Source organism: Neophocaena asiaeorientalis, unplaced genomic scaffold, assembly GCF_003031525.2.
Source record: "Neophocaena asiaeorientalis asiaeorientalis breed wild unplaced genomic scaffold, Neophocaena_asiaeorientalis_V1.1 scaffold230, whole genome shotgun sequence".
NCBI lineage: Eukaryota > Metazoa > Chordata > Mammalia > Artiodactyla > Phocoenidae > Neophocaena > Neophocaena asiaeorientalis.
In genome coordinates this window covers 1,056,226-1,083,137 of record NW_020175186.1, presented here as the reverse complement: position 1 = coordinate 1,083,137, position 26,912 = coordinate 1,056,226, and the positions used below count along the sequence as shown (strand labels likewise).

General features: G+C 39.2%; 1 protein-coding gene across 3 annotated transcripts in view; it reads right to left on the bottom strand.

Moving 5' to 3' along the window:
- The window catches only part of ZDHHC13 (zDHHC palmitoyltransferase 13), a 47,755-nt gene extending 25,193 nt beyond the window's left edge, over positions 1-22,562 (bottom strand). Inside the window, exons 1-7 of one of the 3 annotated variants that reach the window (XM_024764724.1) lie at positions 22,215-22,261; positions 20,827-21,004; positions 7,955-8,100; positions 4,914-5,036; positions 3,241-3,318; positions 1,850-1,994; positions 389-453 (exon numbers count right to left, since the gene is read on the bottom strand). In XM_024764724.1, the coding sequence (XP_024620492.1) occupies positions 389-453; positions 1,850-1,994; positions 3,241-3,318; positions 4,914-5,036; positions 7,955-8,100; positions 20,827-20,871 (602 nt within the window). In that variant the 5' untranslated portion in view covers positions 20,872-21,004; positions 22,215-22,261. Of the gene's footprint in view, positions 1-388; positions 454-1,849; positions 1,995-3,240; positions 3,319-4,913; positions 5,037-7,954; positions 8,101-20,826; positions 21,005-22,214 lie in introns of all 3 variants that reach the window. The other 2 variants (XM_024764723.1, XM_024764725.1) reach the window with 2 other exon arrangements.
- Between the last annotated feature and the right edge of the window lie 4,350 nt (positions 22,563-26,912).

Here is a 26,912-nt window from a genome sequence, read left to right as displayed (position 1 = left end):
CTCAAAATTTATTGTTTTCTGGAAAGTCTATTTCTCATCTACATTTCAAATTATGAGAGCATTTAAACCTGTAGCCATTCTCGAAAAATGTAAACTAAGAAATGTACGTCATGTTAATAAGTATATGTTGTGGAATCTCTACCTGTTCTGTAAGGAAATATTTTTTCTTATTAGTAGCTTTCAAACTTTTCCCCAAAGCTACCAGAAAACAGAAAACTTACTTCAATGGTGCTTTCCTAACTACAACTACATTAAAAGTCTATATCACAGTCACAAGATGGAAAATCTTACTTTCTTCCTCAGAATGTTGTGTCATCTCACAAGGACTAAGATACTTAAATTGCTGGATCAAGAGTCAGAATAAGGCAATTCAATTAAACTCACTTACCCAAGTACTTTGTGAGCTGATAACATGAGAGGTGTCTGCCCATTTACATCTGCCATATTCACACTCTGTTCAAAAAGAAGAGTCAATCAGCCTAACTGTAAACAAAGTCAAGATTCTGTCTCCTCTCTTAGTAGAAGTATCTCTTTAATACATTCAATACCACTAGTGTGTCTATAAGAAGGATTCAAATATCATTTGAATAAAAGAATGTTCTGCTTCACATCCATAGGGTTAAAATCCATTGATCCCTACAAAACTTTTTAAAGGGAAAATCTGAATATATGCTTTTAAATGTCGTATGCTGTGAGTGGAAGAGAGCTAAGGGAAAGAGAAAAATGTTGATAAACACCATCAAATATGAGACAGTAGAGACCTTAGAAGTCACTTAGTTTAGACTTTAACCGACACATTAATTCATACTACCCCCTCTTACACAAAGTCATCCAGTCTCTACTTAAACACTTCCAGTAATAGTGAACTCTCGATCTTCTGAGGCAACTTGCAATTTTGAACTTATGTTTCAAAAAGTAAAATATGAAAAGTTCTTTTTTATTTTCTAGAATATAGAATAAAAGGGAAATCATACCTCCAAGAGGATATGCTTCTTTTAATAAAATGGACCCACATTTGAGGTATATGATACCTCAACCAAGCCAAAAAAAAAAAGTCAATTACTGAATATTCTTATGGGCCTTGGAGGAATAAGCCCAAAGAGAAGCAGAAAAGATGACTTGTCGTACAGCTTTCCAAAATGAGACCCAAGAAGTTATAATTATTCTACTTGAGTTGAAGAGAAAGTGCTTATTTGAAGAGAACACAATCATCCCAACAGCATTTGTGCAAACATGTTTCCACGCCTGTTACAGACGAGACTACTGATATATAAACTACTTGCTACCAGAAAGCATATCCCAGGCAAGTAGAGCTGACATTGAAACTCCCTCCGCCAGCAACCTATAATTTAACCAGTGCCATACATGGATGCCACTTAAGGCAAGCCATTTTTCATGGATTTACTTTAGGGAACAATAAGAAACATACATTCAAATTGGTCTCCACTTGGACTTAAATAATGCAAGCAAATGATGGGTTAATTTAGTGATCTGACTACCATTTCCACATTCAATTAGAAGAAAAATACAGGCTTTGAAGTCATGTTTTTGAACAACCCTGCAAATTACTTGGGATCATAAGGAAAACTATTATAGGCTTACAAGTTTCAGAAACATCTATTATATGTTACTGAGCTAAATGACCTATCCTTTTTGCTCCAATGAAGCTGGAAAAGCAGTATTCAATAGCTAGACTTACTGAGGCTAGTATTTGAATATTTGGATATCTGTAACTTCTACTTTAAAAATGAGGGCAGAAAAAAAAAATGAGGACAGACTGCTAGTAATCATCCTCTGAATCCCTTCAGATTTACAATAGCTGGAGTACAAGAAACATTTCAAAACATACCTGTCCTTTTGAGATGAGATATGCTATAATGGGCATATGTTGAAATAACACTGCCAGGTGGATGCTGCTGAATCCCTCTCCATCGATAAGAGTGGGGTCTGCACCATACTGCAGTAATAATATGACCATAGGTAAATGCCCTTGTCTGGAAAGAAAGGACAAAAATTATACTGTATTCTGTCACGCAAAAAAGAGAAAAATTCAGGGAGAAACCAATGTTCCTAAGACACGAAGGATTTTGGTTGGATTTAAAGAGTACTGCCTAACAATACACAGATTTTTAAAACACTGGAGATTCTCTAAATGTCTTTCACATAGATGCTCCAAACTTAGAACTATCTGGACGGTCCTTCTTGAGTGCAGGTAATAAACTTAATAACCTCCCAATCTACCTTAAATCTTATGTGTAAGATTACTACCATGTGTAAATAATTTTACATAACTAATGATAAAAATGGAAATTAAAAACCACTTAGACTTTACTGCTGCTATTTTAAAAACAAAAAATAATCATGAAGCAGATATGCCACAGCGTAACATTCACAGACTGCAGGTATACTATAATAATCTTTTTCTTAGGAACTACATATTTCTCTTTGAATATGGCTCATTTCTCTGTAAAGCACTGTACCTCAGTAGCTTAACAGGGGGATGAGCTAACCCCAGATTCCTCAAAATTCTTGGCTATGGAGAAAAGATCCAATTCCTTGCCTTAAATGAACAATTATTCACTTCACTTTCAGGTTCACATCAATCCACAGAGAGAATGGAGTTAAAATGAAAGATGAAGAAGTTGTTAAGTATCCACACAGACACTTACTAACTTCAGCTTCAGATGCCAACACATACGAGAGAAAAGAACTGATTGAGTTTACACTCACTGAACTACCACTTTTATCCATGTGATCAAATATTAAACATATTTATTTTGATTATAAAATATAATACATATTTTTGATTATAAAATATAATACAAATATTTGAGGTTGAGCATCATAGTGAAGCCCCAAATTAAACACAAAAACGTCATCTCTGGAAACTCTTTAAAACTGTAATTTATTTATTTATTTTTGAATGAAGGGATAAAATGGAAAGAAAGCCTTGCAAATGGTCTGTAACTGCAATTTTCAATATGGACTACTAGTCATATACAGCTATTTAAATTCAAATTAGTTAAAATTAATTAAAATTAAAAATTCCATTCCTTAATTGCATTAGCCACATTTTGCATTTCATGTATGGCTAGTGGCTACCTTACTGGACAGCACAGAATAGAACATTTCCATCATCACAGAAAATTCTACTGGAAAGTGCTGGTCTGTAATATTCAGAAAATGAGTAAGTCACTTTTGATTTTGAACAGCAATTTCAGTATTTAAAGAAACCTTTACCTGATGGCCCAGTGAAGAGGAGTTGAATTTAAATCTCCGCCCAACTGATCTACCACAGCACCTTTCGAAATATAAAACCTGTTAAAAGCAGACATAAATGAAAATAAGATTTAAAACTTAAAATTCATACTAAGAAAGAAAACATCAATTTTTCTTAGTAATAAATGTATTAGAAAACAGAAATTATAATAATACCCCTCCCTAAAAACACTCAGATCTACAGAGGTCTGAAAGATTCACACAACAGCATCAAACAGATCCCTGGTGAAATATTCTCATCATGTTAAGTAGTTACTCCTGCTGTCACGAGCATTCCATGACAACTATACACCAAACACGTAATAACGACCCTCTGCATATTCTAACCACCACAACACTCTTGAAATGGTTTATATTCAAAAGGTTTCTATTACAGATATTCTACTTAACTGGCAAGAAGAAAGGTAAAACTATGTCACTGCTAACAGTTTAAAATTAGAATTACTATGTGGGAATGAATTCTAAAAGTAGGTAGCAAAAAATTAATTCAAAATCCTTTTGGAGAAGTTAGACATTTTGAGCATTTCACTCTCTATTTTGGGGGCGCAGATGGGATACACTGTATAAAGTGAAACTATAAAGTCAAGAGACTTATTTTCTTCAGTGGTTTACAGGAATTAGTCTCGTTATTTCAAAGTTGTGCTTCATATATATTATCTAAACTATACATCAGTTTATTTCCACAGAAAAGGAGTTTGCTTGTGAGTCTGTGTATCTGTTTATTCTAAACTTTAGTATATTTCTACTTTTTTAAACCTCAAGAATTTTAAGTACGTATAATACAAAACATATACACATTCACATACATACATATTTTACATGCTAAGGTATAAAACAAAGAAAAAACAAAAACAATGGGTAGGCAGTAGTGCTTTATGAAGGGGAACTATTTTATACAATCCTACACATACCTACTTTAAAATGTATTCCATATTTAATTTTGTTTTTAAAGTTAAATTATTCCCCTACCTAACCATTCCGCCTGGCGTTATTACAACATAAAATATTTCAGTGATTCTTTTAAACTAGATGAAACTATCTGTTCTATCCTGGAAAATGTGGTATGCTTTCCCTTTTCAAAAAGTGTTCAATTTCATTGCCTGAACTCTATCTTTATGATGGGTCTCTGTGGCTCTCTCTCTCTGGCTGCATTGGGTCTTTGTTGCTGCGCGCGGGCTTTCTCTAGATGTGGCGAGCGGGGCCTACTCTTCGTTGTGGTGCGTGGGCTTCTCATTGCAGTGGCTTCTCCTGTTGTAGGGCACAGGCTCTAGGCACGCGGGATTCAGTAGCTGTGGCACGCAGGATCAGTACTTATGGCTCGCGGGCTCTAGAGCACAGGCTCAGTAGTTGTGGCGCACGGGCTTAGTTGCTCCGCAGCATGTGGGATCTTCCCAGACCAGGGCTCGAACCCCTGTCCCCTGCATTGGCAGGCGGATTCTTAACCACTGCGCCACCAGGGATGTCCCCTGTGGCTTTATTTTTAATTTTCCTTTTGGGGCCAGTGAGAGTCCTGCTCCAGACGATCTCTGAGGTCCTTTTCAATACTATGATAACCAATGTGCATGGCACAAAGTTTCAAATATTCATTTACAGTAAAGGATTAGAGATGGTTCAACTAATATATCCCATCTTACTTTACAAGATCCAGCCTGTTGTTAATAGCAGCCCAATGAAGAAGCGACACATTTTCTTTGTCTGGTTGCCTGACATCATATCCTGCTTCCACCAACTCTTTACATCGTTCAAAAATCCCATATCTGAAATAAGAAAATGCATAATTGATACCATTAAAATAATTTCAAATATCAAAATTTCTTCCTTTTACCATGTCTTTATCCCATCTGTCTTTCAGCCAACATAGAAATACAATAATTAACAAAGATATTCCCAAAGAGGACAGATTATAAAGCCAAACAACAAAAGTAAACCTGGCTATTGAATGATCAGATTAATCCATTTGGAGCTGAACTTGATTTTCTTAAATAAACTTTAACATTCACATTTGCCCTCTTTCAATAAATTTCATTTGATTTTCCACTAGGAATGCACCAGGAATACATGGTGTTGATTCTGTATGACAATCTTATCCCTGAATCAAACCAAGTCCAAGCAATGACCTCACAATAAGGAAGAGAGACTAAAAGCAAACTTGGAATGGGATAAATTCAACAATAAAATATGCACACAGTATAGGTATAGAAAAGGAAGGAATGATTAGCCCTTCCTGAAGGAGATGGAACCTGATATACAAGCTATGTTTTATAGGGTGAAGGGAAGACATTTCAGGCAGAAGGAATAGCACGTACGAAAACCAGAGATATAAAACTGCGTGGATGTTTGGAGAAATATAAGCAATTTAGCACCACAGAAGCATTAGCATAAGAAAGGCAATGGCAAGAGATGAGGCTAGGAGAGGTAGGCAAAGACTGCATGAACCCTCTCTGCCATGCTTTGAAATTTAGACTTCAGAGTGCAAGGGGAAGCCACTGAAGGTTTTAAAGAGGAAAGCACTCAGACTTTGGGCTGTAAGAAGATCACATTAGTGGCAGTATGGAAGCTAATTCAAGGCCAAGACTGAGAGACCAGTTTAGAGGATCTTACAACAGAGACAGGAGAGGAGCAATGGGAGCCTAAAGAAAAAGAGGCAACAGGAATGTAAAAGGAGGGACAGACTGAAGGGATATTTAAGAGAGTTATTTAACTGACTCACTATCAGAATGAAAAACAGGAGAGAAATACCTCCTTTTCAATGCTAAAATAATTTTAAGAATCATTCATTAGCACAATTTCTTTTCCACAGAAACTATTAAGACCCACCAGACCATTTAGCACTTTCTCTGAAACTTACTTCTATTTAGAGGGACCTGAAAGTTTCGATATGTCTTCAAGGATCAAAATCAAACAAAATGGGGCTTCCCTGGTGGTGCAATGGTTGGGAGTCTGCCTGCCTCAAAAACCCAAAAATAACAAAAAAAAAAAAAAAAAAAAAAAAAAAAAATTTAAAAAAAAAAAAAAAAAAAAAAAAATCAAACAAAATGGCAGAATTGTCTCTATTTCCTACACTGTTAAATAACCTCTGCCTCACCAAAACGTGTGTGTGCGCCTGTCTGTCTGTCTTTATGGCATTTTTTAAAAGATGGAGGTACCCATTTGACAATGCTAAGTGAAAATATTAATAAGAGAATGAATTGTTGATAATGATACATATGTATTGGGGTGGCCAAAAAGTTTGTATGATGTTACAGAAAAACCTGAATGAACTTTCTGACCCAATATTTATATTCTCCATCTTTTAAATATCAACTTTAACATTTTACTGGAAAAGAAATACTCCCTTTACACGAGAAATATAAAAAGTACACAATAATTAGGATTTTGGTGGTTTAGAAAATACAAAAACACCTATCCTAGCTGGCTCTCTTTCACCCTTCCCAAATACTACCTAAATATATTCTCACAACCACTTAAAGTCCAAGACCTGAAGAAAATTTGGGGAAATATACAAAACGTGAGTTTTTATTGATATTCCCTGTGAATACAGCCTAATTTCTCACACTTATCATTACAGAGCTTTATTGGTTGCAGAGAAACATTTAAATATTTCCATTTTAATTAAAGCAAATACCTATTTACCTTAAGACCACCCTCATATTCATATAAATATAATAATACAAACAATATCAAACAATATTCACCTAAAGTAGTGGTTCCCAGAGCCTCCAGAGTTCATAAAATTAGTAATTAGAATATTCAAATAATTGTCAATAACTTTTTAACTAACATAAGCAATACATGAGTCTACATTAAAGCCAAACAGGTTAACTAATCACCAAACATCTTTGCTTTTGACAGAAATTATATCAAGTTAGTACAGTAACATTAGTTTCTTTCATGCAGATTAGAAGCTCTGATGGGCAGGCTTATATTTGATTACTAAGAAAATGGATTACTAATTCACATAATCTGACAGATAAAATATTTCAAAATATATTCAATGGCAAGAGGTGGAGTAGATGTTAACAATCAATGAGATCCACAAGGGTGAAAACGTTGGAAATGGTTTAATGCAAAAACCCACAAATGGAGATGTTAAGGGGAAACTTTCAAAACATATTTCATTTTCAGTGCAAGCAAAATAACCGACTATAGTTTCAAGTGGTCAGAAAACCTACTTCTATTTTACTGACTTTTTTCTAGTGCACCCAGAACAACAGGTACATAGAAAGTACTCAATAAATAAATGTTTAAACTACACACCAATGTGTGAGTTGATATTTTTCTATCCCATCTTCATATTTAGGTTGTAGTACATTTTAAAAGATTCAGATTTGTGTTTCAAACTCAGGGTCTAGTTTTAGTGTCATTTAAAACCATTCATTCAATCAACAAACATTTATTGGGCACTTAATAGAAGACAGAAACTGTAAAAGTACTGGGGTTACAAAGATGAAAAAGACATGCTTTTGCTCAGAAGTTGCTCAGGATCTAATGGGAGAGACTAATAATTAACAGCTAAGCTGTACTGTATTAAATGCTCTGATGTTGGTATGACAAACATACTATCATTGGAGAATGAAGGGAGGAAGGTGTACACTGGAGTGCCATGAACCACACATGCGTCATTATAACAATTCAACAGAACCTAAGGATAAAACAAAACACTGGGAAGACTTACTGAGTAGCTTTTACAATGTCACAGTTACTAGAATCCTCTATAAGAGGAAGAGCTTCTCTCGCCTTGGCAAGTTCTTTGTTTTCATGTGCACAGACTTCGTGTCGACCAAATCCTGGAGGGTGGGGGCTGTGGCTGTGATTCCTGCACTGAAGAGTAAGAGTAATTTGACAAGGTTCAGTAAGAGAATTAATGTCACATTCAATTACATCATGAAGCACTTGGTACTATCAACAATATCTATTAATTAAAAGATTATTTTTTCAGTCTTAGAGGTATATCTTACAGAAGATTTTCATTTTAATTCTACCCACTAGGATTAGAAGCTTAATATTAGAAAATTCCAAATTATATATTTTGTCGTAAAACAAAGGTCATCTGCAAAAGCACCAATGGATTTTGCTACTTTTAGTAGGTAGAGGGTCATGGGTATTGACAGTAGGCCTCTGCTTCAGGGAGTCGTGGTAGACACACCCTAAGGATACCTCCCAATGAATCAAGTTCTTGAATATGTATAACTGGAGTCCCAGAAGAGGAAGAGGAAATAGTTTTAAATATTTGACTAAACAATAGACAAAAATCTTCCAAATTTGGTGAAAATTATAAACACACAGCTCCTACAAGCTCAACAAACCCAAGCAGAACCAACCTCATAATATTACACCAAGGCATATAATAATCACTTGAAACCAATGATAAAAAGAGCAGCCGAAGGAAAAAGACATATTATGTTCAAAAAAACAAAGATAAGAATGAATTCAGACTTCTTATCAGTAAGTACCAGCCAGAAGACAAAAGTAAAACAGTTTAAAAAAGCTGAAAGAAAAAACTAAACCTGGAAACACCAACAAAAATATTCTTGAAAAATAGGGGTGAAATATACACTTTTTTCAAACAAACAAAAGCTAAGAAAACTGCCAACAGACCTAATGCTACAAGAAATGATACAGGACGTTCTTCAGGCTAAAGGAAAATCATAACAGATGGAAATCTGAACCAACACAAAGGAATAAAGAGTGATAGAACTACATGGGTAAATATGTATAATTATGTGGGTAAATGTAACACACTTTTTTACATTTTTTAATTCCTTGATGATAATAGAGAAACAGAAATACACTGTCATAAGAGATGTTATAACAGTATTTGCAGAAAGACAGCGATAAGTTAACGTGTATAATGTTAACCCAAGAGCAATCTCTAAACAAATAAAACAAAGTCATATAATAAGCCAATAGCAGAGATAAAATAAAACACTTAAAAGACACTCAATTAATATTCTTTTAAATGCAGGAAAAGTAGGGAAAAAATGAACAAAAACAGAGAAGGAAAAAACATACAAGATAATATATTTATACTTAACTATATTGATAATCACATTAAATACAAATGGTCTAAAGAAAACCAAATGAAAGACAGAGTTTGTTAGATTGGATTTTTTTTAAAAAACTACATATTGTCTACAAGAAACCTACTTTAAATATAAAAACATACATAAGTTAAAAGTAAAAGGACAGAAAAATATATACCATGCATAAAGGAATACTAAGCATAAGGAATGTAGTGGTTATATTAGTATAAGACAAAGTAGACATCCGCACAAGAAATATTACCAGAGATGAGGAGGGACACTGCAAAATATTAAAGAAGCCAATTTATTAAGAAGCATAACAGGGACTTCCTGGTGGTCCAGTGGTAAAGAATCTGGCTTCCAATTAAGGGGACATGGGTTCGATCCCTGGTCAGGAAACTAAAATCCCACATTCCGCAGGGCAACTAAGCCCACGCGCCACAACTACTGAGCTCACGCATCTCAAAGAGAGAGCCCACATGCCACAAACTACAGAGCCCACGTGCTCTGGAGCCACAACTAAAGAGAAAACCTGCACGCCACAACTAGACAGAAGCCCACGTACCGCAACAAAGATCCTGCATGCCACAACTAAGACCCGATGCAGCCAGAAAAATAAAGAAAATAAATAAATAAAGTTTTAAGTGACTTAAGGAAAAAAAGACATAACAATCTTAAATACATATGCACCCAAAAGGAACTTTAAAATTCATGAAGCAAAAAAGAAAAATAGAAAGATTCACAATTAAAGTTGAATATTTTAATACTTCTTTCAGCAACTGATGGAATGAGTAAACAGAAAACCACACTGCATAGAGAAGAGGAGAGAAATCAGAAAAGGACAGAGAACACTTAACACTATCCACCAACTGGATCCAGCTGACATTTTCATAAAATTACATCCAACAAGAGAAAAGATATTGTTTCAAGTACACATTTAACACTCAGCAAGACAGATAATACATTGGGCCATAAAACAAGCCTCAACAACCTTAAATGGGTTGAATTCATACAGAGTATGTTCTCTGACCACAAATGGAATTCAATTAAAAATCAAGAGATTACTACAAGCAACTATGTGCCAATAAAATGGACCACCTGGAAGAAATGGACAAATTCTTAGAAAAGTACAACCCCCCAAGACTGAACCAGGAAAAAAACAGAAAATATGAACAGACCTATCACAAGCACTGAAATTGAAACTGAGAATAGAAATCTTCCAACAAACAAAAGCCCAGGATGAGATGGCTTCACAGGTGAAGTCTATCAAAGAGAAGAGCTAACACCTACCCTTCTCAAACTCTTCCAAAATGTAGCGGAGGGAGGAACACTCCCAAACTCATTCTACGAGGCCACCATCACCCGGAGACCAAAACCAGACAAAGATGTCACAAAAAAAGAAACCTACAGGCCAATATCACTGATTAACATAGATGCAAAAATCCTTAATAAAATACTAGCAAACAGAATCCAGAGCACATTAAAAGGATCATACGCCATGATCAAGTGGGGTTTAACCCAGCAATGCAAGGATTCTTCAATATACACAAATCAAACAATGTGATACACCATATTAACAAACTGAAGGATAAAAGCCATATGATCATCTCAATAGATGCAGAAAAAGCTTTTGACAAAATTCAACACCCATTGATGATAAAAACTCTCCAGAAAGTAGGCATAGAGGGAACCTACATCAACATAATAAAGGCCACATATGACAAACCCACAGCCAATATCATTCTCAATGGTGAAAAACTGAAACCATTTCCTCTAAGATCAGGAACAAGTCAAGGTTGCCTACTCTCACCACTAGTATTCAAAATAGTTTTTGGAAGTTTTAGCCATGGCAATCAGAGAAGAAAAAGAAAAGTAACCCAAATTGGAAAAGAAGTAAAACTGTCACTGTTTGCAGATGACATGATACTATACGTAGAGAATCCTAACGATGCTACCAGAAAACTACTATAGCTATCTAATGAACCTGGTAAAGTAGCAGGATACAAAAGTAATGCACAGAAATCTTTTGCATTCCTATACACTAAGGACAAAATGAACTAAATGTAAGGCCAGACACTATCAAACTCTTAGAGGAAAACATAGGCACAACACTCCATGACATAAATCACAGCAAGATCCTTTTTGACCCACCTCCTAGAGAAATGCAAATAAAAACAAAAATTTAAAAATGGAACCTAATGAAACAAGCTTTTGCATAGCAAAGGAAACCATAAACAAGACCAAAAGACAACCCTCAGAATGGGAGAAAATATCTGCAAACAAAGGAACTGACAAAGGATTAATCTCCAAAATATACAAGCAGCTCATGCAGCTCAATATCAAAAAAACAAAAAAACCGAATCCAAAAATGGGCAGAAGACCTAAATAGACATTTCTCCAAAGAAGACATACAGATTGCCAACAAACACATGAAAGGATGCTCAACATCACAAATCATTAGAGAAATGCAAATCAAAACCACTATGAGGTATCGCCTCACACTGGTCAGAATGGCCATCATCAAAAAATCTACACACAATAAATGCTGAAGAGGGTGTGGAGCAAAGGGAACCCTCTTGCACTGTTGGTGGAAATGTAAATTGTCCTCCCTATGGAGAACAATATGGAGTTTCCTTAAAAAACTAAAAGTAGAACTACCATACGACCCAGCAATCCCACTACTGGGCATATACTCTGAGAAAACCATAATTCAAAAAGAGTCACATACCACAATGTTCACTGCAGCTCTATTTACAATAGCCAGGACATGGAAGCAGCCTATGTGTCCATCGACAGATGAATGGAAAAGAAGATATGGCATATATATACAATGGAATATTACTCAGCCATAAAAAGAAATGAAATTGAGTTACTTGTAGTGAGGCAGATGGACCTAGCATGTCACACAGAGTGAAGTAAGTCAGAAAGAGAAAAATAAATACTGTATGCTAATGTATATATATGGAATCTAAAAAAAAAAAAGGTTCTGATGAACCTAGGGGCAGGACAGGAATAAAGACGCAGACGTAGAGAATGGACTTGAGGACACAGGGAGGGGGAAGGGAAGCTAGGACGAAGTGAAAGAGTAGCACTGACATATATACACTGCCAAATATAAAATAGATAGCTAGTGGGAAGCAGCTCCATCACACAGGGAGATCAGCTCTGTGCTTTGTGACTACCTAGAGGGGTGGGATAGGGAGGGTGGGAGGGAGATGCAAGAGCAAAGGGATATGGGGATAAATGTATAAATATAGCTGATTCACTTTGTTATACAGCAGAAACTAACACAACATTGTAAAGCAATTATACTCCAATAAAGATGTTTTAAAAAAATCAATAACCAAACGATATGTGGAATATTCTCAAATATTTGGAAACAAAACAACACTTTTCTAAATACAGTGAATTTTTAGCTTTAAATGCTTATAACAGGAAAAAAGAAGAAACTAAAATAAATGATCTAAGCTTTCATCTTAAGGATCTAGAGAAAAAAAAATTAAATCCCAAGTAGACAGAATGAAGGAAACAATAAAGATAGGGAAATCCATGAAATATAAAAAAGAAAAAAATGCAGAAAATCACTGAAACCAAAACCTGGTTCTTTGGAAAGAATAAATCAATAAAATTGATAAAGCTCTAGTCAGACCGATCAAGAAAAAAGATGTCAATGACAAATAGCAAGTTTAAAAAAGGGGACATCATTATAAGATTCTGCAAATATTAAAAGGGTAATAAGGGGCTTCTGTGAACATCTTTATGCCACTAAATTCAACAACCTAGGTGAAATGCATAAAATATCTCGAAAGACACAAGTTATCAAAATGGACTTAAAAAGAAATGAGTAGCACTCTATCTATTAAAGAAATTGAGTTCATAATTTTAAAACTTCCCATTAAACAAAACAAAACAACTCCAGGCCCACATGACTTTTAACTGGCATAGTCTATGAAAACACTCAAGGAAGAAATGATACCAACTCCTTCAGAATACAGAGGGACTGCTTCCCAGCTCATTTTAGGAGGCAGCATTATCCTGATACTAAAACCAACAGACATAAGCAGTAAAGAAAACTATAGACTCAATATCCTTCATGAACACAGATGAAAAGATTCTAAATGAAATATTAACAAAACTGTATTCAGTAATATATAAAAAGGATAATATACATTACAACCAAGCTTAAACATTTCAAAAGAAATCAGTGCAATTCACCATATTAACAAAATAAATATACTCATTTCAGTAGAATAAGTATTTGACAGAATTCAACACCCATGCATAATAAAAACGCTTAGCACACTAGGGAAAGAGGGGAACTTCCTCAACCTAATCAGGAGCATTTTTAAAAAAATCTACAGCTACCATACAGTCAATGGTAAAAGACTGAATGCTTGAACTCTAAAGACTGAAACAAAGCAAGGATGCCCACTATCACCACTTCTAATCAACAATGTACTGAAGACCTAGACACAATAATAGAGTAAGGGAAAGAAAAGTGCATACAGATTAGGAAAGAAGCAAATCCACCTTCATTTGCAGACAGCATGATCCTATACACAGAAAATCCTCAGGAATCTTTTTTAAAATTTACAATAGCATCAAAAATATAAAACACTTAAGATTTTATACTGTATCCAGCATTTTTAGTTGCATTTAAGGTGGAGGTTCACATCAAATATCTAGCAAATCATTCCTAGAGATCAAAACTGGCTTACTATTTTATAATCCCATCTTGTTCTTTACCATAAAGTTGTTACCTGGCTTTTATCCCCCTTATTCACCACAACTGTCTCTCTGACCAATTTTTCATTGTTTAAAAAAATTCTCAAAGGATGAATACATATTAAAAATAGAAAATTGAAGATACTTGAAATGATGTGCCTACATCAATTCTCCAGGAATTCCAAAAAAGATTTAACAAATAGTAGTTTTACTGAAGTAAGTCCATAACCCCTCAACAGGTTACTCTGAAGGAGCAAATCCTTTTGTTCTAAGTTACCTTACAGTTAAATTGACTTTTTGGTATATAGTTCTGTAAATTGTAACCACTACCGCAATCAGGATCCAGAACAGTTCCAACACCTCAAAAAACTCCCTCAGGATATTCCTTTTTAGCCACACCCTCTCCCTACCTCAAGTCCTGGCAACCACAGACATGTCCTTCATCACTAGTTTTACCTTTCCCAGAATGTCATACAATGGAATTAGACAGAACATAATCTAAGACTGGCTTCTTTCACTCAGCGTAATGCTATATGTTATTAATAGTTCCTTCCTTGCTATAAAGTATTCCATTATATGAATGTATCACCGTTTATCCATTCAAACCACTCACGTGGGTTGTTTCCAGCTTTTGGCAATTATAAATGGAGCTGTATAAACATTCATTTTGTGTGAACATATGTTCTTGCTTCTCTAAGAGTGAGACTGCTTGGCCCTCTGGTAAGTAGATGTTAAGTTTATAAGAAATGGCCAAACTGTTTTCCAGAGTAGCTGTACCACTCTGCATTGCCATTAGCAACGTATGAGAGCTCCAATTGCTCTGCATCCTCTCTGGCACTTGATACTGTCAGTATAATAGATGTGTAGTAGTGTCTCATCATGGTCTCAATTTGCATATCCCTAATGGCTAATGGGGCTGAGTGTCATTTCATGTGCTATCTGCTATCTGTATATCTTCTTTGGTGAATTGTCTAAGTCTTTTTACCCATTTTTAATTGGGCTATTTATTTTCTTACTGCTAAGTTTTGAGAGTTCCTTGTATCACCCATGCTAGACATAAGTCCTTTGTCAGATATGTGATTTGTAAATATGTTCTCCCAGTCTGTAGCTTACCTTCCCATTTCTTACATCTCTTTCATAGAACAAAAATTTTTAATTTTGATACAGTATAATGTATCAATTTTTTTCTTTTATGGATCATGCTTCAGGTGTCACCTCTAAGAACTGTCTTGGGACTACAACTCCTCTGTTCAGAGAGGAAGTCCTCCTGCCTCAGAGTTTCAGTGCCTGTGCTGCCAGGTGTCAGCTTTCCTGCTCCCTGAACCTGAACTAGAGGGCTTTTCCAGAAGTGCTCTCTCTCTGCAGGGATGCTCACTTCCAGGGTTCAAGTCCAGGGAGAAGGCGGTGGAAGAGAGGAGGGGACCCAGATGGGAAAAACGTAAATTAGTTCCTGGTTCAGTGGTTTTTTGAATTCTGGTTTTTTCCCCCACCCTACCCACTAAAATTTTCTTTTGGGAATCCTTAAATAGCTTTCTATCTAGTGCATTCAGTGGGACAGACAGGGTAGAGTGTGCTTTACTCCATCTTACCCAGAGCTAGAACCACAAATGCTTTTTTGAATACATAAGTTCCGATTTATCTGGTAAATTCAACCTCACTGCATGACACTCTTATTTTACACACACAAACACACACACACACACACACACACAGCTAAATAATAAACATATAGGTAGTTAGATTAAAACATAAATAAGAACATTACTTTTCACCATATCACAGTAACTATAATTACATCTAACTGGAAGAAGACAAGGGGTCAAGGAAAGAGCTGAATATACTATACTCAGAATTTCTCCAGCGTCAATAAACAGCAGATGTAGCTAAAACTGACAGAGAAATCAGTCTGCTTTTCATATAAAACTTAGACTTTTTAAATTACAAAATTTTTAAACTTTCAGTTTAAAACACCAGCAATACCAAAGTGAATAAAGAGTTGATAATCTGGACTCTTTCCCTTCCAATCTTGTACCAACAGAGATACTATTGTTAACAGTTTGGTGTATCCTTCCTCACTATGTGTATATACTTTAACATATATAACATTATACAGGATACATAGGTTTTTATCATTTTCTTCTTATAGTTAACAAAATTTATCCCCAAACATGGGATCCAATTATATAATTATTCATCAACTTGCCTGTCTCACCTAACAATATATCATGTACAGTGCTGTAGGTCAGTAACAAGTAATAGCTGAATACTATTCCACTGTATAGATCTAGCATAATTTATTCAATCATTTCCCTATTGTTAGACATGCAGGTTGATTTCAGCATTCACTCTCTAAACAACCCTATAATTAACATCCTGTACATTCTATAACACCAATTCCCCAACACAGGACTACTGGGTCAAAAAATATGTGTATTTTAAACATAAACAGATACTGACCTTCCCTAATTCACACTCCCAACAGGCAAGTATGTAAGTGTTCTTTTTCCCTACAAACCTCCTAAGTGAATATTATCAATCTTTTTACAATCTTGCCAATCTGATGGCTAAAAAAATGGCATCTTGCTTTACATTTGCATGCCCCTAGTTGCTAATGAATCTGAGTTTGATTGTTCTTTATTGGCTCTCATACTTTCTCTTTTGTGGGTTGCCTTTTCATAGTCTACTGTTTTTCTAGTGGATTGTCTATCAGTTTCCATTTATATATTAGGAAGATCAAGACTTTGTTTATATACAGACTTTTCATCACAAATAAATGTCACATATTATACAGATACAAATTTATTGCTTCTCATTATGCCTTAAGGCATGAAGGACATCAGCTTCACTTTTCATGCAGAAAGTTGAGGTGGATTACACATTTCAATGTAAAGAGCATTTATTTATTAAAAGCATTTATTTATTCAGCAATTAATTACTGTGTATTTATGATGTGCAAAGCATTATGCTAGGAAAACAGAAGATGTGGGTACATATCCTCCAGAAGTTTAAGTCTAATTGGGCAGCTAAGTCAGAGACAAAGAGCGATAAAGTGATAATGGAAGCAGTATGTGATTAAATGGCAAAAATGGGTGACAAAGACGAGAGAACAAGAGGTACTTTCTGTTCACGTCATCATTTTTTGTCCAAATCCAGATCAGAGTAAAACCTAAAAATGATTATATAAACTCAAAGCCTGTTTTCAAAGTCAATGGTCTCCAAAGTGAGGCAAGTGCACTCGAGGCCAAACACGCAGTGACCCATTAGGTAACGGAAGAAAATGTTAAAGCTGTTATAATGACTTTTCCTTTTTAAAAAAAAAAAAGAGGACAGGAATGCACAAAAATTTATACATTTGGCTTCTTTAAGATTTATGAATTCTGGGGGCTTCCCTGGTGGCGCAGTGGTTAAGAATCCGCCTGCCAACGCAGGGGACACCGGTTAGAGTCCTGCTCCGGGAAGATCCCACATGCCGTGGAGCAACTAAGCCCTCGCACCACAACTACTGGGCCTGCGCTCTAGAGCCCGCGAGCCACAACTGCCGAGCCCACGTGCCACAACTACTGAAGCCCACACGCCTAGAGCCCGAGCTCCGCACAACAGAAGCCACCGCAATGAGAAGCCCACGCACCGCAACAAAGAGTACCCCCTGCTCGCCACAACTAGAGAAAAGACCACGCAGCAACAAAGACCCAACAGAGCCAAAAATAAATAAATAAATGAATTTATTAAAAAAAAAAAAGATTTCTGAATTCGTAGCCCTGGCAGCCTCACTTAATCTGTATATCAAATAGGTCACTCCTCATGGTCTGTTTACAAGGTAACTTGGGGACAGAGTAAAAGTCCACACCCAGAGGGGTTACAGTGGGACCTTCAACATTTTGCAGTATACATCAGGCTAAGTAATTTTCAAGGTATAGTATCTCATTTTAACTACTTACTAATTTTAAAGTTACCCCTCCCAAAATGAGCAAGTGGCTTAAACTGATTCCTACTACAAAGAAGCCACGAACTGAAATAATGATAGTAAAAGTACAAGCAAACAAGAAAATGGCAGAGCTGACACTTCTCATAGCAGGTGCTCTTTACTGGCCACATAAAGTAGAAACAAAGACAATCTAAGCTGATCTAACAAAAAGCCAGCCTCCCTCCAAAAAAAATTACAAATTATCAAGAAGGCTGATTTGAAGCAGACTTACATTTACTATCTTTAATTCAAAACCTTACCATGAGTATATACTGAGCTATTCACTCATGAATACAATTTAGAAACACATTGTCCAATCCTACAGTAACATGCCCCATGACAATATGAATTTAGAGACTGGCTCCTTTCCCCAGGCCCCAGGTACATCAAACAGAGGGGAGCTGAACTTTTTAAGTCCCAGCCAACCACATAACACGGAATCATCCCCATTAACACATAAGTTAGAGTGATCAATGGCCAATCATGGACGGCAAACTGCAGTCAGTGGTACCTGGATGATGTGGACTGCACAGCTGGCGGCCTGAACTCCCAGCCAGCTTGCAGGGCACGTGCCACTCATCATTCCCTTAATCTCACAATACATGACGTTTTACAAAAATGAACATTTCAAATCCTACTTGTCACACTGTGGTTTTACTCTAGGGGTGCAAGCTCAAAACTGCTTTACTGATAGGAGTACATGATCAAAAAAGCTTAGCGGCCACAGCTCTAAGCTATGTCCTTTGCTCTAGATATCACTCCCTCCCAGGATTCTGCCATAAGAGCTACAGGTGAGAAAGGAGATGACCTGCTTTGGGGGAGGTTACCTTCAGAGACAGTCGCATAAAAATCTTTAAGGAAAACAACCATACATTCCCATCACAAAGATTAAAGCAAAGTTTGTCATGATACTATATCCTTCTTAGAAATTACTCTCTGGTTATCAAGAAATTGTTTTTCTAAGTACTCTCTAGTTGTTGCATTTTACCATGGTGAAAGGTAAACTCCTTGAGAACAAGGCCCAAGTCTCAGATTTCAAGCGGCTGTATGATGGTGGCTAATCATCTACCCGATTTTTGGCTTCAGTTTCTACATTTGTAAAATGAAAGGAGCACGTCAATATAGCTATACAGTTCTTTCCAAATCCATGTTGTATGGTTCTAAGAGGAGCTGTTACAGTAGCCATTATTGACATGTGTACTGGTAAAGGCATCACCGCATAAACAAACACCCTTTGTGGCAGTGGAAGCGTAACTGATGTATGGCTGCCTACAATGTTAAGGTAACAGAATAGACCAAGCAAATTCTTAAGACACCAGCAAACTCATAAGAGTTTTATTAGTGATTGCTTCACTAATAAAATACCACAGAAGTGATGCTCTGCCAGTTTGCAGGTTCAGGCCTCAGAAACTGGCAGCTTCCTCTTTCTGTCTCTTGAAATGCTCACTCCTGGAACCCAGCTACCATGCTGTCCAGAGGCCCAGGCCACATGTAGGTGTCCCTGCTCAAAGTCAGCATCAACCACCAGACATGTGAGTGAGGGAACCATCAGATGTTACCAGCCCCAGCTAGCAAGTCATCCCAGGTGACAAGTCTTTCCAGCAGAGGCTCCGGACATGGTGGAGCAGAAACAAACTATCCCTGCTTTGCCCTGGCCAAAGTCCTGACGCACAGTCCGTAAGCATGACAATGGCTGGTTTACACCACTATGATTTGGGATGGTTTGTTACACAGCAATAGATGACTGGAACATACTTAAGATATAAGAGATATTTCTCATGTGGAAATATCTTAAATCCAATTATATTTTCTAAATAGTAAATAAGTACTGTTAAAGTTAATTAATTTAAGAGAAAACCAAGATCTAGAAAACCATATTTAAACTCTGATGAGGGTCAAAATCCTGACAGATTATCAAATAAAACAAAGAGAGAAACAGAGATCTGACAGATAGCCATTAAAATTTCTCATGGTATTAACAGAAGCATTCTGTATTAACAGAGCTAAGTATCCAAGCTCATTCACTGGACAATTATTTACAGAGTATGTTAATGGTATTAAATGCCGAGAAGAAATATAAAGGAAGGAAGGAGGTTAAGGAATGTTGCTGGTAGTGGTGGTGATGGGGAAGGCCTACCACATTGAGGTGACGATTGTGTCAAGACCTTACAAAGGTGGGGGGGGGTAAGCCATGTGGTTATATGAAGAAAGAGTTCTCCAGATAGAGGGAATACTAAGTGCAAAGGCCTTGGGGCCAGCATAGCTGTGGTTGATTGAGCAAGCAAGAAAGTAGTAAAAAATGAGGTCAGAGAGGAAACTGGGGGCCAGACAGTTCTGGCAAAAACCTATCAGCTGGAATCAGGGGAACCAAATTCAACCAGAGCAGGAATGTTTTTATCTGTTTTGTTCACTGATTTATCTCCAGCACCTGTAACAGTGCTTAACACCTGGTAGAACGAATGAAGTCTTGGCTCTCTCAGCAGCTATTTGACTTTTAACAACTGACTCCAAGTTTTTTTTTTTTTTTATGGCCACATCACACAGCTTGCAGGATCTTAGTTCCCCGACCAGGGATTGAACCCGGGCCACAGCAGCGAAAGCACTGAGTCCTAACCACTGGACCACCAGGGATCTCCATGACTCCAGTTTTTTGAACCTCAATTCTTATCTCTAAAACTGGAATAATAACCCCTCCCCACCTCACAGGGTCACAGCGAGGAATAACAATAGGGAAGTATTTTGCAAACTGTAGAGCATCTTATATAGGTAAAATCTTTTGCTATTATTGAAAAAGTTAATACCAATAATTATTAACAACAACAATGATCTCTCTACCTTGGCCCATTGAATTTCAACCCCTGAATCATTCTCTCCCTCCATCTGGCAGGGAATTCGGGCAGGGCAATCTTCCCTGCAGAACAAGGTAACGAACTTCAAGCACTTGAAGGCTTTTGTAAATGAGTGGCAGTAATTAAGGTATGATCATTACTGCTACCAACGTTTCCCTGAAACTCTGAGGGGAAAAAAACAAACAACAAATGAGACATAGTTTCCATGTGAAGATTCTACACCCTTTTGTAATATATGGTCTGCTTGCAAACCTTTTTTATTCTATCAAAATGCAAGAACACCCGACAGCTTCCCCACCTGTCTTGTTCCTCACTTAAACCTACATCAGATTGCTGAAAGCAGGAAGGGAAAGGGGGACTGTGAGGGAACACTCAACATGCAAAAGACTTTTTTTAGAGGCCAACTAACCCAATCATCTCAAACTGCTTGAATCCCACTAGGGACAGAAAATCTACTACCTAATTCACTCCAGCTGCTGGAGAGAGCTTCGGTTTTCTCATCTGTAAATGGGGATGATATCACCTTCTTAAGGATGGTTCAATTCTGGAATTAAATAATGCATATAAAAGCACTTGGCATATGCTAAGAACTCACTAAACATTGGCTGAATCTGAATATTTTTCATGTATTCAACAAAAATTAAGTAAACAGCTATAATATGCCAGTCGGGACCATAAGCAAAAAGGACAAAAATCTAGTTTTCTTGGAGCTAACATATATCTCCTGTAACTTTCCCCACTGGCCCCTTCTGTTTTCTGAAACTACATCTGGCTTCTAGTACGACCTGCTCCACAGAACAGAGTCCTTTGGGATTTTGCAGATAGCTATCACGTACCTCCCTTTCCTGCCACCGCCCCCCGCCCCCCGCCTTTCTCCAGCCTAAACAAACAGCCTCAAATCTTTCAAAGAGTAAGCAAGGATGTGGGAACGAGAGCTAAAACAGGGCTGGGAGGAGCGAAGGCGGGTTCCCAGACGCCCCGGCCGAAAAAGAAATGATTAGAACCTCATAGACTCCAGGCCAATGTCAAAACGGGCTGGTCCAACTCAGGTGTGTCACCTGACACCTCTCCCAGGAACGCCACCCTCCCCTCCCAGGGCCCGCATGGGTCCCTGCCGGGCACGGGGCGCCCCGGACCGCAGGTGGATGGAGGGCCGGTATGGCACTCATCCCTGTCCTTGCCTTTTCTTCCCGGTCGCCTCGGAGAGAATTCCCTGCATCATTCTCGGTGTTTCCAGGCTTCCTCCTCCCCGGACCCGGCCCCTCTGCCCCCGGAGGCCCCTCTGGGAGCTACCTAACACCCATGCCCTCCCTCTCTCCACAGCCGCGGCCGCCCTCCGAGCCCCCGGGACAGCCTGCGCCCAACCGCACTCACCTGCGAGCCCAGTCCCGGCCCCTCCATCTCCGCAGTGGCGGCGGCGACTCGCCAAAGTGGCGGCAGCTGCCCGCTGACCAGCCTGTCTGGAGCCGCCTCCACTCTCACTTCCTGCTCGTGGCCCCGCCTCCACCGCGGCTGCCGCTCGAGCCCTGAGCCGTCAATCGGCATCGAGAGAGCCAATCCCTGCCTTCTCCTCGGCTGGGGGCGGGACTTTCGCGCCCCCAGGAAAGCTAGCTGGGCGTAGCCAGTCGGAGGCTCAGTCCCCGAGCCACCCACGCCGGGCGGTAACAGTCGCTGGCCGAGACTGTGCACTGCTCGCCCAGGTAGGTGTCCACCGGTCCGCATGCTTCATCCTGCCCCTCGTACAGGTCCAGGATCGGGCTGTTATTCCAACATCAACCACCATCTACCGAGTGCAAATCCGGACTTGGCTGCGTAATAGCTAGATGACCTTGTGAAAGTCTCTTACTTTACCTCCATTTTCCTCATCTGTGAAATGGTGAAAATAAGGGTACCTACTTCACAGAATTGTCAGAAGGATTAAATGAGAGAAAGCATGTAAAGCCTCTTAGCCAATGTTTGACGTAAGAAGGAATCAATAAATGTTAACTATTAAAACATTTGCCACTGTCTGTTCCTGTGATCTTGGGCAAGTCCCTTTCACCATCTGGGGTTCTGTTTCCTCACACAAACCAGAAAATATATGAGTTCTACCGCTCAGACTAGAGGAGGATTGGGCAAGAGCCCCCCATCTGCACTCTCCACGCCGTTTTTTGGGCTGCCCTGAAAAAGGTGCCATCTAAGCTCTGTTCAGCTTGAAGGACAGCTATGAAGCTAGGAGAAAGCTTGGTTCCTGCCCTTGGGGAGTCCAGTGGGCCAATGGGGCTCTCCTACCTCAGCCCCCAGAAAATACTGGAGCTTTTTCTAGCCCACCATTTAATACAGTCTTTGCACTTATTCCTTAATGTATCTGTTGCCAAAGCAAACCTTTGGAAGTTAAATTGGAAAAGAATTGAAAACATTATGACTCCCTTATTCTATTAAAATAGTTCTAGATCATAAAATGTCTAGAAATTGAACAAAGTGCTGGTTTTTCCTATGACGAATACTTCAGTACAATATAATTGTAAACTTCTATTGTTATTATAGTACCCCTGCCTATTGGGCACACCCAGCCCTGAGTTGCCCCAAAAGCCCTACGCCTTGAAGGGTGGGACCTTATTGTATCCACCTGTGAACTTCCAGTGCCTGGCACAGCACTGGGACATAAAAAAAATGCTACAATTTTACTGAGTGGATGCACAGATGGATAGGTGTGTCATCAACTTCTATGATGGAAGGAAGGACAAACTGAGTGACAAATAGAAGTGCAAGCAACTTCCCTCAAGAGCCAGTAGAGCAAGCAATGAATTTGGACAGACAGGATGAGACACTGGGCAAGGCTTCACAGAGGAGAGCCTTTAGGTATGGTCATTTTGCTTAGCTAACAAGAGCTCTGTTTACTGATCACTTACTATGTATAGGCACCTGTGACAATGTTTTTGAATATATTATGTCTAATCCGTGAGATGGGTGTCGTTTTCCCCATCTCCCAGAAGGAAAAACTGTGGTTCAGATGGATTTCATAAACCCCAAGTCACTCAGCTGGTAAGTGGTTGAGAAAGGATTCAAACCCAGGCCTCTTACTGCAAAGTGCTTTGGCTGAAGTGGTTTGGTTGTTTCACTTTTAAGGACTGAATTAGAAGATGTTTTTGTGGGGCGTCTCTGGTGGTGCAGTGGTTGAGAGTCCGCCTGCCGATGCAGGGGACGCGGGTTCGTGCCCCGGTCCGGGAGGATCCCACATGCCACGGAGCGGCTGGGCCCGTGAGCCATGGCCACCGAGCCTGCGCGTCCGGAGCCTGTGCTCCGCAACGGGAGAGGCCACAACAGTGAGAGGCCCGCGTACTGCAAAAAAAAAGAAGATGTTTTTGCTTGAGGGAGGCTTGAAATCTGCTATTTCAATGTTTCCTCACTGATGTCCTAACATATAAGAAGATTCTGGAACAAATAAATCCTAATGCTCTAGGCTTTAGCAAGGCTCCTGCTTCCCTCTGCTTGCTTGTTTTATGCTTCTAGTGAGCCACTTCAGATTGGGATGAGTATATCCATAATTTATGGCTATAGGAAAGCAAACCCAGTGAGGCCTCAAAGTGCCATCATTACCTCTCATCTTTGAAAATGCCTCTGGCTTGGCATGTAGACATAACACTGGAGAACAGCCAGATGGGTGAGGGCACGTTCCTGGAGCAGACTGCCTGGGCCTGAATCCCAGTACAAGCACTGAGTTGTCATATGCTCTTGGGCAAGTTGCTCAATCTCTTTGTGTTTCAGTTTCCTCATCTGTAAAAATGGGAAAATAGGGACCTCCGTGGTAGCACAGTGGTTAAAGAACCCTCCTGCCAATGCAGGGGACAGGGGTTCGATCCCTGCTCTGGGCAGATCCCACATGCCGTGGAGCAACTAAGGCCGTGCACCACAACTACTGAGCCTGCGCTCTAGGGTCCGCGAGCCACCACTACTGAAGCCCGTGCTCCTAGAGCCTGTGCTCCACAACAAGAGAAACCACCGCAGTGAGAAGCCCATGCACCGAAACGAAGAGTAGCCCCTGCTCGCCGCAACTAGAGAAAGCCTGCACGCAGCAACAAAGACCCAACGCAGCCAAAAATAAATAAAATAAATAAGTTTTTTAAAAAAATGGGACAATAAATAATGCTTACTTCACAGGGCTGTTGGGAGAACTAAATGAGCTATTGTGTGTAAAGTACTGAGAAGCGTGTGTGGTACATGATAGGCAGTATCCGTGCGTTAGCTGTTATCATCATCGTCACCATCCTCATCAGTAGCGGGTGCTGGAGAGAGTAACCAATGGACCATCTGGACGGTGTCACGTAAAGGGCTTAGGAGAGAGATTCAGCAGACCTGGCTTCTAGTCCAAACTTTACTGTGTGTTATTAGTTGGCTTAGGGCTGCCATAACAAAGTACCACAGGCTGGCTGGCTTAAACAACAGAAATTTATTTTCTCACAATTCTAAAGGCCAGCATCCAAGATCAAGGTGTCAGCAGGGTTGTTTCTTCTAATGCCTCTCTCCTTGGCTTGCCGTCTTCTCCCTGTGTCTTCACATCATCTTCCCTCTGTGCATGTTATCTGAGACCTAATCTCCTCTTCTTATAACGACACTAGTCATATGGATTAGGGCCCCAAAATCACCTCATTTTAACTTTCTTCTTTAAAGACCCTACTTCCAAATTCAGTCACGTTCTGAGGTATTAGGTGTTAAGACTTAAATATATGAATTGGGGGTGAAGGGGCAAAATTCGGCCCTTAACACTGTGTGACCCTGGGCAAACCCCTTTCCCCCTCTGTGACAGTTTCCTCATTTGTAAAATGGGCCTGAGAGCAGCAGTGGGAACACTAACCCTAACCTTGATGGTCCCTCTCAGTTTTGATCGTGTGATGTCCCCAGCTGAGACTAATCTCTACCTCTCCAATCCCCACAGCACATTTTCTTAATCTCTTTTAGATGACACTATTTCCCTCATTCTGCAAGTATATATTGAGTTCCTACCACAGACCAAGCACCATTCAGCACTGGGGATTCAATATGGAACAAGACAAAAACCCTATCCCCTGGCTTCCTGCGGCTTCCTGTCTAGCAGCAAGAGACAGACTTTAATCAAACAGGCTCACAAGGGCTTCCCTGGTGGCGCAGTGGTTGAGAGTCCGCCTGTCGATGCAGGGGGTGCGGGTTCGTGCCCCGGTCCGCGAAGATCCCACATGCCGCGGAGCGGCTGGGCCCGTGAGCCACAGCCGCTGAGACTGCGCATCCGGAGCCTGTACTCCGCAACGGGAGAGGCCACAACAGTGAGTGGCCCCGCGTACCGCAAAAAAAAAAAAAAACAGGCTCACAAACACTGACCTCTTAGAGTCAGCCTTGCAGTTCTTGGTAGATCCTCTTTCCTCTACTTGGCCACGGGCTTCTGGTGCACATCCATCTTTACGTCCCTCACCTTGCTTTGCACAAGGTCTGGCATGTGGTAAAGCCTAAAAAAGAAATGCTGTCCAAACAAACGAACCAGTGAATGAATACAGCTCAAGTGATGGTTTACAAAAGGAAATCAAAGGCGGTTCAACTCCATAAATCACTCTAAGAAGTGCTGACTGCACAATGCTTAACAATTCTTAGCTTTGAAAAAAATTTCCACATTAAGGTTTGCTAATTCTCACTGTCACACTATGGGCAGCAAGTGACTTCATTCTGACTCAACTTTTGATTCTGGCCTCATTTCTTCCATGGCCCTGGAAAGGACAGGGGTAATTTTTTTGAAGCAGGGGCTCATTGTAATCACTTCAGTGTTGGCGCTAAAGTGACCCTTTGGAATGTCGACAACAACAACAAAACAACCAGAAAAGCCCACACATTTGTTAGCATAGAGATTCCCACAGATACCAGTTAGGAAACCCCAATGCTCTCTGGTACCAAACCAGCAGGGCTGGGGTGGGGATGAGTGCTTGCTAGGAACATTTCAGGCAACAAATGTTTATTGAGCTCCTAATGTGTGCCAGACACAGGCTAAAACATACGAGTACAGTGGTGAACAGTACAGTCTCGGCTCTTCTGGAGTTCAAGTTTTTTGGAGAGGGCAAATACTGATAG